The sequence below is a fragment of the Triticum urartu genome, chromosome 2A (genome assembly GCF_056163025.1).
Source record: "Triticum urartu cultivar PI428250 chromosome 2A, HENAU_Tu73, whole genome shotgun sequence".
NCBI lineage: Eukaryota > Viridiplantae > Streptophyta > Magnoliopsida > Poales > Poaceae > Triticum > Triticum urartu.
In genome coordinates, this window is record NC_141874.1 from 617,726,506 (window position 1) to 617,743,344 (window position 16,839).

The 16,839-nt window shown below is 55.6% G+C and overlaps 1 protein-coding gene across 1 annotated transcript; it reads right to left on the reverse strand.

The window, feature by feature from the left end:
• Positions 1 to 9,238: 9,238 nt before the first annotated feature.
• Positions 9,239 to 13,633, reverse strand: LOC125539218 (aldehyde dehydrogenase family 3 member F1). Its single transcript, XM_048702599.2, has 9 exons — positions 13,280 to 13,633; positions 13,092 to 13,160; positions 12,888 to 12,984; positions 10,729 to 10,935; positions 10,420 to 10,649; positions 10,159 to 10,319; positions 9,992 to 10,082; positions 9,762 to 9,911; positions 9,239 to 9,664 (listed from the first exon to the last, which is right to left on the reverse strand). The coding sequence occupies exons 1-9, from the start codon at positions 13,514 to 13,516 to the stop codon at positions 9,428 to 9,430; spliced, it is 1,479 nt and encodes a 492-aa protein (XP_048558556.1). The 5' UTR covers positions 13,517 to 13,633; the 3' UTR covers positions 9,239 to 9,427.
• Between the last annotated feature and the right edge of the window lie 3,206 nt (positions 13,634 to 16,839).

The following is a 16,839-nucleotide window of genomic DNA, read 5'->3' on the forward strand; positions in this document are numbered from 1 at the left end:
CATAGTTTGGTATGAATTCCCGAACTGGTGTCTCCATTCCACGTGATACGCCGATTTCATCGAGAACATCCCGTTTCGGTTATAATGCCATGCAACAAAATTATCAAAGCTATTCAGACTAAAATGAAACTTCAGGATTCTGGTTGCATCCACATGTGAGAAAACAGACCGCACAAGGTCTTCATCCCATTGTCCTAAATAAGGGTCAATCAACTCAGCCACTTTGGTAATCACGGTATTTGTCGGCGTTCTGGGAACAGGGGTCCCAAACTTGCCTGTCTGTGGCCCGCGGTGTGGCTAAGCCAGCAGGCCGTATGACCCATCTTCATCAACAAGGCATCCAAGACCCTCGCGAGGGGTCAAGCCTCGCGAGGCGGATGACACAAGACCTCCTCTGGAGTGGCCTGGTCGAGCAGGCTCACGAGGGGCGGAGATAACAAGGCGAGGCAAACCTCACGAGGCTCTCGTGACGTGAGCCATGACAATCGACACCAGGCGGGCGCCAGCACGCGCAACGTCCTTATTTCCTCTTTGGTGCCAAGGAGGCCAGCGCAGGCGAGGAGTATCGAGGCATCATGCAAATGTTGCCATATCGGTGCAACAAGACCAAGACCAGAAGGACGTCAAGACGGAGGTCATTGTGGAGCCCAAGACGGCGTCACCACCAGAGCCTTTCGCAGACGGAGACCACCTTTGTCAGGATAGCTTGTACTAGCTGTCCCCCTTCAAATTTGCCCGCCGTTGTTGGCTCCCTTCCCGCTCAATATTTGGGAAGAGGACCAGAGCCTCTATAAATAGGACTAGCCACCACCATAGGCAGGGACGGATCAGCAAGATCATCCCCACACACACAAGTTAGCCAAGCACGAGAACACCTCACCCTCAGGAGGCTGTTCTTCCCATTGTATTGTTCATCATCAGCCCAAGAGGCAATCCACAACCACCACACTGGAGTAGGGTATTACACCACAATGGTGGCCCGAGCCAGTATAAATCTTATATCTTTCTGTGTTGTGAATTCGTCGAGTTCGTCCGCGAGATCTTAGCGAGCTAGGGCGTAGATCGGTGGGAGGAAAAGACTTTGCGCGTGCCCCAGTGTTCGAACCTTAAGGGTTTGCCGGAACCCCACATCCGACATTTGGCGCACCAGGTAGGGGTGCGCCGTAGCTTCCCCTCCGTCGATCTGCGCTCCGTCGCCACCGCGCTTCGCCCACATGGCAGGCGCCCTATCGCCGACTCCGACGGTCAGTGTTGATGACGAGGCCAGGGGGCTCCGAGCCCTGGCCCCCGCCCTGCGGCGGGTGCAGTGGCCGCCCAAATTTAGGTCGGAGATGCCGCCGCGCTACGATGGCGCGGTGGACCCGTCAGCTTTCCTACTGACATACGAGGAGGCCGTCCTCGAAGCCGGGGGTGACGACAAGGTCATGGCCAACTGGCTTCCCATGGCCCTCGCCGGCGAGCCGCGCGCCTGGCTGCTCAACCTTCCCGGATCCACGGTGGCATCTTGGGAGGAGCTCCGCGACCTCTTCACTGCTTGCTACGCGGTGTCGACGCACCATGCAGTCGCGGCCCTGCTGGGCGGCTCTCAAGCACCACCGTCAGACCGCCACGCCAAGCCGTTCCTCCGTCAGATCGGGGCCACCTCCAGGCGCCCGGGGGCTCCGCCGGGTTGGGCTGCGCCAGAGGCCGACCTCACCTTCGGCTCAGAAGACCACTCCGACTCCACTGTCGGCTCCGGAATGCTCCCGATGCTCTGCACGCCCACCATCTGCAATGTGGCTGTCACCAAGACCCTCATCAACGGCGGTGCTGGCCTGAACTTGCTCTCCGTAGAAGCCTTTAGCCTTCTCCACGTGCCACTCGAGCGGCTCGGCCTCAGCAAGCCCTTCTCGGGAGTGGGTGGTGGAGCTGCCCACTCCCCGGGGCAGATCCGCCTCCCTGTCACCTTCGGCACATGCGACAACTATCGCACTGAGCTGGTGGACTTTGACATCGCTCGCGTCGGTCTCTCGTACAACGCCATCCTCGGGTACCCGGCTCTCGCTCAGTTCATGGTGGCGACTCACCCGATTTACAACCTCATGAAGATGCCAGGGAGCAAGGGCGTCCTCACCATCAAGGGAGACACTAAGGAGGCCGTGACGACGCTCAGGCTCGCCTTCAAGACCACGGCAGCAACACAACCCACCGACGCCGGTGCCCCCGCGGCCAGGGAGGCCGCGCCCACCAAGAAGAAGCAACTGTTCACCCAAGACAAGGCGGAAACCAAGCAGGTACCGGTCAGCGAGGACGGGTCTTCAGGAGCCACCTTCACCATAGGAGCCGGCCTTGACCCGGAACAAGAAGAAGCCCTGGTGAGGTTCTTGCGCGCGAACAAGGAGATATTCACGTGGGAGCCCAATCAGCTAGTAGGGGTCCCGAGGGAGGTGATCCAGCATCATCTAAGGGTGTGCCCCAACATCCGCCCCGTGAAGCAGCAAGCAAGACGGCAGTCCACTGAGAAGCAGGCCTTCATCGTACAAGAGACACGCAAGATGGAAGCGGCAGGTGCCATCCGGGAGGTCCAATACCCCGAATGGCTGGCGAACCCTGTCGTAGTGCCAAAAAAAGGCGGGAAGGAACGGATGTGCATCGACTTCACCAATCTTAACAAAGCCTGCCCCCAAGATCCGTTCCCACTCCCGCGCATCGACCAGATTGTCGACTCCCCCGTCGAGTGTGACCTGCTGTGCTTCCTAGATGCGTTCTCAGGGTATCATCAAGTCAAGATGGCAGTGGAAGATGTGGAGAAGACGGCCTTCCTAACACCATGTGGGGTGTACTGCTACACCTGCATGCCCTTCGGGTTGCGCAACGCGGGCGCGACCTTTCAACAGTTGATGCACATTGCTCTGGGGCGGCAGCTCGGGAGAAACGCAGAGGCCTACGTCGATGACATAGTGGTCAAGTCTCGCGAGGCGAGGACATTGATTCAAGACTTGGAGGAGACTTTCGAGAGCCTGCGCCAAGTGAACTTGAGGCTCAACCCGGAGAAGTGCGTGTTCGGCGTCCCCTCTGGCAAGCTGCTGGGATTCCTCGTATCTCACAGAGGGATCGAGGCTAACCCAGAGAAGATCAAGGCCATCGAGGACATGAGCCCACCACAGACCCTCAAAGAGATGCAGAAGCTAGCAGGGCGGGTGACCGCCTTTAGGGCATTTCATCTCCAAATTAGGAGAGCGCGCCTTACCTTTCTTCAAGCTCATGAAGAAGAAGGGCCCCTTCGAGTGGAACCCGGAGGCCGAACGGGCCTTCCAAGACCTCAAAAAATACCTTACTAGCCCCCCGGTGATGGTGGCACCACAGCCCATCGAGCCTCTGGTACTCTACCTTGATGCCACCCCGTACTCCGCCAGCGCGGCGTTGGTGGCGGTTCGGGAGGAGCGCCAAACCAAGGGCGCACCGCGCCAAGCCAGGGCTGAAGTGGCGCGGGGCCAGGAAGGCACAACAAAGGCATCAGCGATGGAAGGTCAAGCTCAGCAGGGCGGCATCGCAGACGCCCCCGAGGACAATCAGGTCTCAGGGATCCTCCCACCTCAGGATATGCCCCGATCTCCGCAGGACCGAGCCTCGATAGTGTGCCGCCCCTCATCGAACACCCGGTGTACTTTGTCAGCACCGTACTACGGGATGCGAGGGCACGCTACCCCATGCCCCAGAAACTCCTGCTCGCACTCCTGGTGGCCTCACGCAAACTGCGACACTACTTCCAGGGCCACCCCATCAAGGTCGTCTCAGCCTACCCATTGGAGAGGGTGCTTAGGAGCCCTAACTCGGTCGGAAGGGTCGCTGAGTGGAACATCGAGTTGCAAGCATTCCAGTTGGAGTTCAGCACTACCAGGGTCATCAAGGGGGCCGCACTCGCTGACTTTGTGGCAGAATGGACGGATGCCCGACACTTGAGGAAGGAGAAGCCCGATCCACCTCCTCAGGAAGTGATGCTCCGGACGGCTGGGTCATGTACTTCGATGGCGCCTTCGCGCACCAGGGCGCGGGGGCTGGAGCAATGCTCGTCTCGCCCACCCAGGACAAGCTCTACTACGCCGTGCAACTCTGCTTTCAGCACGGCGAGAAGGTCTCCAACAATATCGCAGAATACGAAGGCCTCATAGCTGGCCTGAAGGCTGCGGCGACTCTAGGGGTGAAGTGCCTCACCGTCAGAGGCGACTCACAACTCCTCGTCAACTTCTCCAACAAGGTGTACGAGCCGAAGGACGAGCATATGGATGCCTACCTCGTGGAGGTGCGCAAGATGGAGAAACAGTTCTCGGGCCTAGAGCTGTAGCACGTACCTCGAGGCACCAACAAGGAGGCCGACGACATCGCCAGGAGAGCATCCAAGCGGCAACCACAGGAGCCAGGCGTCTTTGAGGAGCGGCTCTTCAAGCCATCAGCTGCGCCACCTCTTTCAAGCACGACTCAACCTCGGGAGGAGCTCCCCCAGCCTCAGGCCACAGGAGCCCCAGCCTGTGGCCCGACCTCAGGAGCTCGGCTGCTCTTGGCGCTCGAGCCCCAGGAGGAATGCTGGACCAAGGAATTCAAGGAGTACTTAACGCACGGGACATTGCCGGAGAAGGAAGAGGAGGCGGAGCGCGTGGCCCGGCAAGCCATGACATACTGTATCCAAGACGGCGAGTTATACAGGAAACGACCGAACGATGTCACGCTGCGCTGCATATCCAACGATCAAGGAAGGGAGTTGCTGATTGACATACACGACAGGGACTGCGGGCACCACTCATCATCACGGACCCTCGTCGGCAAGGTGTTCCGCAGTGGATTCTACTGGCCTACATCACTCAACGACGCAACCGAGCTGGTGAAATCCTGCGAAGCTTGCCAGTTCCACGCCAAGCAAATCCATCAGCCATCTTAGGGTCTTCAAACCATCCCACTCACATGGCCATTTGCGGTTTGGGGGCTGGATATCCTAGGCCCGTTCCCTCGGGCGCCAGGGGGCTACCGCTACCTCTACGTCGCCATCGACAAGTTCACCAAGTGGGCGGAAGTGGAAGCCGTCCGTACCATCCCAGCCGGCTCTGCTGTCAAGTTGATCAAGGGCCTCGTAATCCGCTTCGGGGTCCCCAACCGCATCATCGTAGATAACGGTTCACAGTTTACTACCTCTTCAAAACCTACTGTGCTAACCTTGGAATGCAGATCTGCTACGCTTCGGTGGCCCACTCCAAGAGTAATGGACAGGCCGAACATGCTAACGCAGAGGTCCTGAGGGGCCTCAAAACCAGGACCTTCAAGAAGAAGCTGGAGGCCTGCGGCAGGGGCTGGCACGACGAGCTCCAGTCCGTACTGTGGTCCATCCAAACCACCGCCACCAAGCCAACGGGAGAGACTCCATTCTTCCTCGTCTACGGAGCTGAAGCGGTCCTTCCTCACGAGGTCAAGCATCGCTCCGCATGGGTCCTGGCGTTCGACGAAATACAGAAGGACGCCACGCGGGGGATGGACCTCGTGCTGGGGAAGGAACGTCACCACAAAGCTGTGCTACGGGCGGCGAAGTACCAGCAAGCATTGCGGCGATACCACTGCCGCAACATCCGCTCTAGGACACTCGAGACGGGCGACCTAGTCCTGAGGCGGGTCCTCTCCAGGGAAGGGTTGCATAAGCTTTCACCAATGTGGGAGGGCCCGTTCAAGGTCGTCCACATCTCCAGGCCTGGCGCCGTGCGCCTGGAAACACAAGACGGGGTACCAATCCAAAACGCCTGGAACATCCAGCACCTCCGGAAGTTCTACCCGTGAAGCAAGGCCCGGAGCCTGTGAAGAAGGCCCAGTGCATGTGAAGAATCGCCGTCCGTGACACTCTCACGTAATAATGAGTTGGGGCTGTACATGCCCCAGAGTCTCAGGAGCGCCGGCCTCAGGTCCTGGGGCTCCCGTCCACGCCTAGTGGCAGCACTTAGCTCCGTGCTGGTGAGAAGACTTGAAGACTAGATTAGGTGCCGGACGCGGCTTTTCATTTGCTTTCCATAGTTGGCTTGCTTTTCCTTAATCGAAGTTTGCTTTTGGCGTTCCTTGCTGATCTGACCCCCTCACCTCTCACTGGATTTTTCCGGCTTGGGTTTGCTCGCGCTCTCTCTCTCGCATGCCTCGCGAGGGGGCTAGGCAGGTGCCCTCGCGAGCATTTTCTTTCCCCTTCTCTGCCTTCTCGCGAGCCACCCTCGTTCGAGCCCAAAAGCTGGTGTGATTCTCCTAGTCCGTGCCCCTCGGGTACCGCAACACAAAGCGCCAGGTCAGGGCCAGGGTGATCGACAAATCTTTTAGCGCACTTCCTAACGAGTTTTTGCAGTTCCCGAGCGAATGCAGGCCGCCAAGGCAAGATGGACACGAGGAAATGAGCGCCTCGTGAGGAAGAGGGCGTCCCGAATATACCAGGTTAAGTTATCTTCGCACGAAATAACGACACAACACGGGAACAACACGCATAGTGCAACAACCAAGGAACTATAGTTCGATACACGCCCCCCTGGGCCCATACTGGTTTCATTCTTGATGCGGGAAAAAGAGTAAAACAAAAGTGGCGTTGCAGCAATCCGCGGAGGCAGACCCCTAGCGGCACCCCGAGCCTAGCCGGATCCTTCTTCGCGCTTCACGGAGGCGCGACGACGAGATGACCCACTGCCGCCTTCAAAGCGGGCGCGGCGGCTGGTCGTAGCCACTGCTGCTGGAACTGTCACCAGAGGAAGAGCCGCCGTAGCTGGACAAGACATGGCCGCCCCCGAGGGCAGGTTCGCCCTCATCCTCGTCGCGGCCGTCCCCGAGACCGAGCACCTCCTCACCATCGTTCTCCTCGGGGCAGCACCCGGCGCGGCGACCATCTTCCCCAAACACCCTCACGTAGAGGGTCGATCCACCATCGTACTTAAAGTGGAGGGCGCACCGCCTGCCCAAGCCACGCGTGTGGGCGAACGTCTGCCAGCCGCGGGCCAGAGCTATGTTGCCCGCGACGGAAGTCGCGACTGCAACCCAAGAAGCCTTGCTACAGCAACCACCCGCCTGCAGCCAGAGTCTGCCTGGACCGGAGGCCGGCAGCTCGTCGGCGAAGAAGCGCGGAAGTGGGAGCCAGTTGCCGGTCGGGTTCTCCGACCAGATGACAAACTCCGGCGACACTTCCATCGTGTGGAAGCGCGGACCGGGGGGGGGGGGGGCGCCACCAGAGCACGCCTCCCCTCGTCAACTGGATCGCCATGGCTGGGACGACCCCTCCGCGTGTCGCGGCGCTGCTCCGACGGTGGGCCGCGGCAGGGGACGCGGTGCGCTTGCGCGAACGGCAGCGCCCGTGCTTGGGCGCCGGGGAGCCGGGTCCCTCGCGAGGGGCCTTTCCCTTCTCGGCGGCGGAGAACTTCTTTCGTGGCGCCATTGGTGACACTGCAAGCAATGGAGCGAAGAAGAAGCAAGCAAGCGAGGAAGAGATGGGCGACGGGGACTCCGCCCCCTCCCCATTTATAGCAAGAGAAGGCCAACCGGCGCCTCCCACGATCGCAGGTAATGATGGTTCTCCTTGCATGTCGCAGAGACTTGTCAAGTCGTGCAGTTGCCGAGGCAGCGTGGGAAAACGGAGACGCCCACGTCCAATCAACCGCCACGCGACAACCGAGGTCGCAGGCTTTTGGGGGCCCGCGGTGCTCCGTACTTGACCCTTGGCTTCGCCGTGAAGCCAAGCCCGAGCGCACCTTGGGCCCGGGGGCTACTGTCGGTGTTCTAGGAATGGGGGTCCCCAGACTTGCCTGCCTGCGGCCCGCGGCGTGGCTAAGCCAGCAGGCCGTACGGCCCATCTTCATCAACAAGGCATCCAAGACCCTCGCGAGGGGCCAAGCCTCGCGAGGCGGACGACACAAGACCTCCTCTGGAGTGGCCTGGTCGGGCAGGCTCACGAGGGGCGGAGATAACAAGGCGAGGCAAACCTCATGAGGCTCTCGTGACGTGAGCCATGACGATCGACACCAGGCGAGCGCCAGCGCGCGCAGCGTCCTTGTTTCCTCTTTGGTGCTAAGGAGGCCAGCGCAGGCGAGGAGTACCGAGGCATCAGGCAAAGGTTGCCATATCGGTGCAACAAGACCAAGACCAGAAGGACGGCAAGACGGAGGTCATTGTGGAGCCCAAGACGGCGTCACCACCAGAGCCTTTCGCAGGCGGAGACCACCTTTATCAGGATAGCTTGTACTAGCTGCCCCCCTTCAAATTTGCCCGCCGTTATTGGCTCCCTTCCCGCTCAATATTTGGGAAGAGGACCAGGGCCTCTATAAATAGGACTAGCCACCACCATAGGCAGGGACGGGTCAGCAAGATCATCCCCACACACACAAGTTAGCCAAGCACGAGAACACCTCACCCTCAAGAGGCTGTTCTTCCCATTGTATTGTTCATCATCAGCCCAAGAGGCAATCCACCACCACCACACTGGAGTAGGGCATTACACCACAATGGTGGCCCGAACCAGTATAAATCTTGTGTCTTTCTGTGTTGCGAGTTCGTCGAGTTCGTCCGCGAGATCTTAGCGAGCTAGGGCATAGATCGGTGGGAGGAAAAGACTTCGCGCGCGCCTCAGTGTTCGAACCTTAAGGGTTTGCCGGAACCCCACATCCGACAGTATTACCTCTCGTTGACAAAACCCTTCTCTCCGGACTGGTAGGTATCCACGGGTCTCTCCATATATCAATTGACTCGCCGTTTCCTACCCTCCAAACATAACTTCTTTTGAAAAATTTCAGAAAATACTATCTGAGATAGAGAACCGACGTATTTTGTTTCATACTCCCTCCATTTCTAAATATAAGCCCTTTTAAAGATTTCAATATGAGCTACATGCAGACGTATATAGACATATTTTAAAGTGTAGATTCATTCATTTACCCCGTATGTAGTCCGCATTATAATCTCTAAAAGGTCTTATGTTTAATTAATTTTTTTGTTTAGGCAATAACGTAAGCTAGAACTTTGGGTCCTTCCCCTAAAAAAAGAACTTTGGGTCCATCATTTATTTATTTATGATAAAAATTTTTGGGTGCTTCATTGTATCAAGTGTGGTAATTTGCGATGTAGTACTATTTTGAATGTCTGCACCCGGAACGCAGCAATACCTTATCTCGCTCACAAACTCGCCGCAAAACACTGTATACGTGAAGCACTCTGGACGTCTAAAACAAATACACAAAAAAGGGACCTTGGGGGGCAGACTGGATGCAAAAAGAACATTCTTCTTCTATTATTGGCACACTAGCAAGTACCGAGTGCAAACCTGCTACGCAATCCTAGTAGTACAAACTAACGTGGTATGTTTATTATTCATGTACTTGTTCATCCACTCGCTCATCAAATAATAATTAATTAATTTCCTGGGCGAAACCCAGACGTGCATGCATGGCCGTATTCATCTCCGCAGGCCGAGGAAGGTGAAGATGAAGCGGACGTAGTCGTAGCGGAAGAGGTGGCGCATCATGGCGATCTTCTGCTCGTCCCACGGCGGGTACCTCAGCATGGCCTCCACCAGGAATCCCCGCCGCAGCACCGCCTTCTTGTGGCTGAACATCTCGAAGGAGTACTTGCCGTGGTACTGCCCGAACCCGCTCTGCCCCACGCCGCCGAACGGCAGCGTGTCCACCCCGAACTGCACGCATGCAAATCCATCGAGGCGCCATGGTTAAACCACGTACTACCGGTCAGAAGAAAATGTAGCTCTAGTTGGTACGGGCGGCGCGGCGTACCTGTACGACGGCGTCGTTGAAGGTGACGCTCCCCGACGACGTCTCCTCCACGATCCGGCGCTTCAGCGGCGCGCTGTCGGTGAAGGCGTACACGGCCAGCGGCTTCGGCCGCGCCCTCACGAACGCGATGCTGTCCTCGATCTTCTTCACCTGTACCACAGGGAGACACCATTTTCATTCATCTTCTTCGCCCTTGGTTTTGGTGTTGGGTTAGCAGTAGTAATTGGTACCGTGATGATGGGGAGCAGAGGGCCGAAGATCTCCTCGGTCATGATCGCGGAGTCCAGCGGCGGGTTCAGCAGTATTGTCGGCTCGATGGACCTGATGAAGTCTTCTTTGATGAGGACGGAGACGAGGAAAACTAATTAATATGCAGATGGGTTCAGGGTGCACTTACAGGTTCTTGGCGTCCAAGCCGCCGCCGTGCAGGACGGATGCCGCCACCGCCGGGTCCTTGAGGAGGTTACTCAGCCGCTGGAAATGCCGCCCGTTGACGATCCGCGCCATCTGGTCCGAGTCGGCGATGAACCTCTTCAGCGTCGACTTGAGCACCTTGATCTTCATCATCAGCCAAGAGAAACGAGCACGCGACGTGTGGTTAGGATGATCTGATCGAGAATTACATAGCCATCAGACAAAACCGTGCGTGCGTGGGTACCAGGGTGGGCGCGAATCGCTCCTCGACGAGCACGTAGTCGATGGCGATGCAGGCCTGGCCGGCGCAGGACGACCACTTGGCGAAGATCACGCGGTTCACCGAGGTCTGGAGGTTCCTCCTGCCGGCGACGGCGTCGAAGATGCAGGGGCACTTCCCGCCCAGCTCCAGCGCCACGGGCGTCAGGTGCTTCGCCGCCGCCGCCATCACCACGCGCGCCACGCGCGGGCACCCTGCCAATGCCAAGGGTTGCACCTGATTAGCACCATCAGTGGAATTAGCAGCGCTTGTCATTCAGTTGGTTTACTGTACCGGTGAAGAGGACCTTGTCCCATCTGTGCTCCATGAGCTGCTCCCCCACCGCGGGGCCGCCCTGGATGACCTTCACCGCCGTGGCGTCCAGGTACTCGCCTATGTTCTCCTCCAGGAACCTGGCCGTGGCCGGCGCCAGCTCCGACGGCTTCAGCGCCACGGCGTTCCCGGCCGCTATGGCCCCGATCAGCGGCTCCAGAGACAGACCTGCGCACGTACATACACACTGACCATGCATCATGCATGCATTGACGATGTAGTGACACAGAGAATTAGACTGGTTTCCTCGTTCAGTACGTACTGTACGTTAGCAGGTACCCTATCGATCCATTTCCATTGACCAACTTTGAGCAAGCATGGTAACTCTAGGACGGCCGGTTTTAACCATTACTGGTGAGACCAGCGAGGTGAAGTTTTAAGTTTTTTGCCCCAGCAGCGGAGGTGGTACCAGTGTCCATGCCTGCCAGGTCGTCAATGCGATCTTTGGCGTAACCGGACAGGGTGTAATTTGAGATGTGCTACAGGATAAAGTTACGACAGCGTGGTGCGTTGCGTCCGTTCCATAGGCAGTGGACCAGCAGCTTATTACCTCCCGGGATCTAGGGCATACCACGACACCACACAAGCTTATGTACGTCGCTGACGGAGGTAGATCCATGCGATAACAGTACGTACGTAGTGAAACCTCTCGAACTGCAAGCGCTGTCGCACGGCATGTGCGCTGAACTAGCGACTCTAGCGTAGCGTATGACTCTTCATTAAAAGGGCATGGCTCAATCAGGGCCGGGGCTTCACCGACGCGCAAACGGACGAGGGAAGGCACATGGAAGAAATTGAAGGCGCTTGGACGGAGGCCGCGGATTGGGGGAGAAATAGAATAAGGTGGTTCTCCCTGGTCCATATGCGATCCAAGAAAAGTCCTTTGCCTCCTCCGTTGGTCCCTTCACTCTCGGCTGGTGAGATGGTTACCCCTCTGTCGTACTACATGGCACTCACGACAGGACACAAGTGTTTTGTTTAGACTGATGAACATCGGCGACATATTACCATGTCACTCGAAAATAACCACTATTTTTAGTACAATGCTAGATTTACTACAATATTTTCTGCGAACTGCGTCATCTTTAGCCTGGGTGTTTGAAGAAATCACCATTCACCCGCAAAGAGAGAGAGAGAGAGAAAATGAAATCGCCATTGAACCCTCAATAAAAAAGTCGCCATCAAACAAGAGAGAATATCAATATTGACATGGCTTGCGTACTCTTTTTTTAGGGGACATGGCTTACGTAATCTTGAAGGGATTGCCGACGTAGTAAACACAGCCGACGGACGATTCCTCATCTTTTTATTGTGATAAAATGAATTCATATTCTTTCAGCCATCGGATGATTATCGGACCGCCGAGAAGGCAAGTAGTGGCCGTAAATCTGCTTTATAATTCAGCTAACGTGTGCTACATGGCAAATCAGGTAAGGAGTTCGAGCTAGGCGAGTGTATGCTGTGTTGTATCCTCTCCCACTTCCGCCTCTCTTATCTATGTTACTCTTGTTTTCTCCTATCTATCGATGAAATGATACGCAAGCTTTGCGTATTCGCGAAAAGAAATCGACCCATTTTGATGAACTGTCCCTATTGAAGTGGTATTGGAGTACTGGACTCCCTAGGCCAGAGAGACTGATGGGGTGGTTCACTTCTGTATGTGCAGCTATGACAACAGCGACGTGCTAATTCATGCACCGATGCACGTATAGTTCCATAGCCTAGCTGGTACGCAACGCATGTGTCTGCTGTATGGAGGGAAATTAAGTGGACCAGTGAGCGAAACTGTCAAACTTCAGCGGACCCATGAGGCATGAGCGGAAATGTGAAATTCAGGGATATCACTCAGTGGAAATGTGAAATTCAGTAATACTATGATTGAATGGACCATTTCTTTTTACTGCCGATAGGAGTTGAGCCATTTTTCTCGCGGTCTCACGAGTGGGAAGTCACTGTATCGTACTGTACCACCCTAGTTCTTGAGTGCAAGATTAATCGTGCTACAACTCGTGAGAAGAGAAACGAAGGAGTACAGTAGCTAAATTGGCAAAAAGTACAACGTACTGGTACTAGTTAAAATGAGAGATTGGTTGTCAATCAAATATAGGAGTAGTGCTTACCCAAGGGGAAGTTCCAGCAGGAGAAGATGAGGACGACCCCGAGCGGCTCCGGCACCACCTGCGCGCTCGCCGGGAACGCCACCAGCGGCACCCAGACCTGCGCCCCCATCCATGACACAGCGGAGTTAGGTTCCAAAGCAGCTGGTGTGCGACTGCAAACGAACAGTATGCATTGTAGAGTGACCAATAGTGAGTCGAGCTTGCCTTCTCCGGCGCCGCCCATTTCCCGATCTCCCGCAGCGCGGCGTTGGCCGACTTGGTGAGCACGCCTACCTAAACACCCCCAAAACCACCGGCATAGTTCAGATTGTATGTATGGACGGCTGCGAGCGCGGCGTACGACGACGACGACGTGCGACGGTGCAGATGAGATGAGACGAAGGGGGAAGAACCTCGTCTCTGTAGGCCTCGGCGCGGTGCTTGCCGAGGTCGTCGTGGAGCGCGCGGAACGCCTCCTCCTCCTTGTCGGCGAGGAGCCGGAGGAGGCCACGCAGCTGGGACTGCCGCCACGACAGGGGCCGGGTCCTGCCGCTCTCGAAGGTCGCCCGCAGCTCGCCCAGGCGGCGCTCCACCGCCTGTGGCGCCACCGCCGCGCCGATCTCCTCTACGCTGGTCGCCATTGAGCCCATGCTCTCCGCTCTCCCTCCCTCTCGATCTCACTCGCTCGCTCAGTTCTGCTGCTCCAGTGCTCCACTGTGAGTTTTTGCTCCACCGTGAGTGTGAGCAAGTGACGGCTCGCTCGCCGGTAGGCCCATTTATCGCGACGGTCTCGCGCCCATGCTGCGCACGGGGCTTCAATGCGGGTACCGGCGCAGTCGACTGCAATTATTTTCCCCATTAATGCGGTTACTGCAGCTCGGGTTTGATTGGTGTACCATTGCCGTAAGTGCATCTTCAGAGTCGGGTGTAGGTTGGCCGGCATTGATCCTTGGAGAGCGTGCATCCTCATTCCGCGGCCCGCTGCTTCGTTGGTTGAATGCATGATATGATTGGGCATGGCGCATGGTCCGGTTGGGAACTGGCGACGTGCACGCATATGCGTTCGTATCAAGTGTGCATCACGTTGCGCATTTTCTTACATGAACGCTGTACGAACTTCCTTCGTACCCGTGCATTGGACATCTTAGGTGATGCATTAGAGCAACTTCAATGGGGCGACTCAAATGGACGGTGATTTCGTTCGTTTTTTGTCCGTTTGAATCGGCCGCCCGTCCGGCGTCCGCCCTGTTTTAGATATGGGTCGGTAGCGCGCCTAACGCGCCGACCCATATGTGCCGGCGTGGTCGGCTAGCCGTCTTATTTTGTATTGATGAATTTGCATTTAAATATACAATCAAATAACATAGTTTGAACGGAATAAAATAGCATAGTTTTATAAGTCGAATAAAAATAAAAATGTCTCGCATAGTTCTCATATAGTTTTGCAAACGAATAAAAAAAGATACATTTATTGGTTGCCAACATGAGTCGACACATGCTCAATCAAATCACTTTATAGTTGCACGTGAGTTTCCCAATCACGCATGCCATGATGAAATTGAATGAACTGTTCAAACGTTGCCGCTCCTCCATGCTCAGGCATAATATTCTCACCCTGAAACTGAAACCCTTGATCGTACAGACGTTCCGGGCGCTCGTCTTCTACGATCATATTGTGCATGATCACACAAGCAGTCATCACCTCCCACAGTTTCTGCGTGCTCCAGGTATTAGCAGAATACATAACGATGCCCCATCGAGATTGCAAAACACCAAAGGCACGCTCGACATCCTTCCTAGCACTCTCTTGCTCTTGGGCAAATCTTTTCCTCTTTTTTCCGACGGGGTTGGGCATTGTCTTGACAATAGTGGTCCACCGAGGATAGATACCGTCACCCAGGTAGTATCATTTGTCGTAGTTGTGGCCGTTGACAGTAAAGTTCACCGGTGGGCTGTTGCCTTCGGCAAGTCTAGCAAACACCGGCGAGCGCTGAAGCATGTTGATATCATTGTGTGATCCGGCCATGTCAAAAAAAGAGTGCCAGATTCAGAGATCTTGAGACGCCACGACCTCTAGTATGACAGTGCAAGCTCTGACATGGCCCTTATACTGCCCTTGCCAAGCAGAAGGGCAGTTCTTCCACTCCCAGTGCATGCAGTCTATACTGCCAAGCATCCCTGGGAAACCCCTGCTGGCATTCATCGCCAACAAAACAGGATGTATCTTCAGCAGTCGGCTCTCTCAAGTACTCAGGGTCAAACACAACAATAACAGCCTTGTAGAACTTATACAGGGACTCTAGGCATGTAGACTCGCTCATACGGACGTCCTCGTCAATGAGATCACCGGGCACTCCGTATGCAAGCATTCGGATGGCGGCAGTGCATTTCTGATAAGAGGAGAAACCAATCTTGCCAACGGCATCCTCTTTGCACTCGAAATAGTCATCATAGCCGACCACCCCCTCTTCAATACGGTTAAAAAGATGCCTACTCATACGGAAACGGCGGCGGAATTTTTGATGTTTGAACAACGGGTTTGTTGTATCAAAGTAGTCCTTCCAAAGAAGGAAATGCCCGCTCTCTCGTTTACGATTCAACGCCGGAAGGTGGCCTGGAATGGAGCCACGGAACAACGGCTGTTGGCTGTTGAGGTGGTGATGGACCAACACGACAGCCAATATCTCCTCCTCGTCATCGGACGACGAATCGTCGGAATCGCAAAGAAAATTGTGAAAAAAGAACTCGTCGGCGGAGTCCATTTTGTACCTTGGCAAACCGTCGAACAACTTGCGGGCGTCGACCAAGGAGACGGTCGGCGAAGGGAGTCGCGGCGCGCACAGACTAGCTAGCTGCCCTACCGGCGTCCAACGAGTGGGTCGGCGTCCGACGAGCGTGCCGGTGAGGATCTGACCGGGGTGGCGAGGCGACTTCTTGGTCGAGGGCGGCTGTGTGGTGGGGGCGCGGGGGTGGGAAGCAGTCGGCTCCCCGGCGGCAAGACAGCGGTGGCGGGCGACGTGGGAGTGGGCGGTGTTGCTGGGCGGATGTGGAGGCACCGACAACTGGCATAGTCGCGGCAAAAATGGACAGCGGCCTCGGCGACGAAGGAGGCGGGCGAGGGTTGCTGTTGGATGGGGGGAGGCCAATATGCCACTGACCAGCGGTCCCGAGGGAGGAGAAGGCGAGCGTGCGCGAGTCCATCGCGTGTCCGCGCCGACGCAAATCTGGCTCAAAAATGGATCGGGAATGGGTCGCCCGCGGACGAAAAGCAGACGCGCGTCCGTTTGGGTCGGCGCGTTGGGCCACCTTTTGTGTTCGTGCCGACCCAAACGGACGGCGACGGACGAAATGGGTCGCTCCATTAAAGTTGCCCTTACAACCAACACGGAGAGAAAAACAAGATAACTTGATGTTTATTCGCTAATTATACTACTCCCTCTATATCGAAATATTTGTAGTTGGAGAAAACTAGTACAAGTTTCCTCAATTAGAAATATTTCGGTATAGAGGGAGTAATACTCTTGCATGCAAATCATCCTGCTAAAGTCAGTTTATTTGCTAAACTAACAACTGCATTGTGCTTGATATACTAAGTCATTGAAGGCACGTACGTCCTACGTCCTCTATTGGTTGATTCCTTTGTTCATGGCAAGAAACAGGAAACAAGATGGTTGTTAATGCATCGTAAGCGTTTTGGCATTATCTGATTTTCATAATGTGCCTAATGCACTGGTACAGAAGGTGTATCGTTCTGGGATGTTCCCAAGGCACATTTCACAGATAGTGCTACATTAGATTGTCATTTGTGTGGTCATTCTTTTTCCTTAACTTCTCCTTTTTTGTTTTTTGGACGTTTCTTAATTTGGAAGGGATGGTTTCACAATGGATTTTCGCCCTTGGTTTTCTCCAAGAATATATATTAGACGCAATAAATTTTAGTTTACATTCTTTTTGTGATAGTTGGAACATCTAC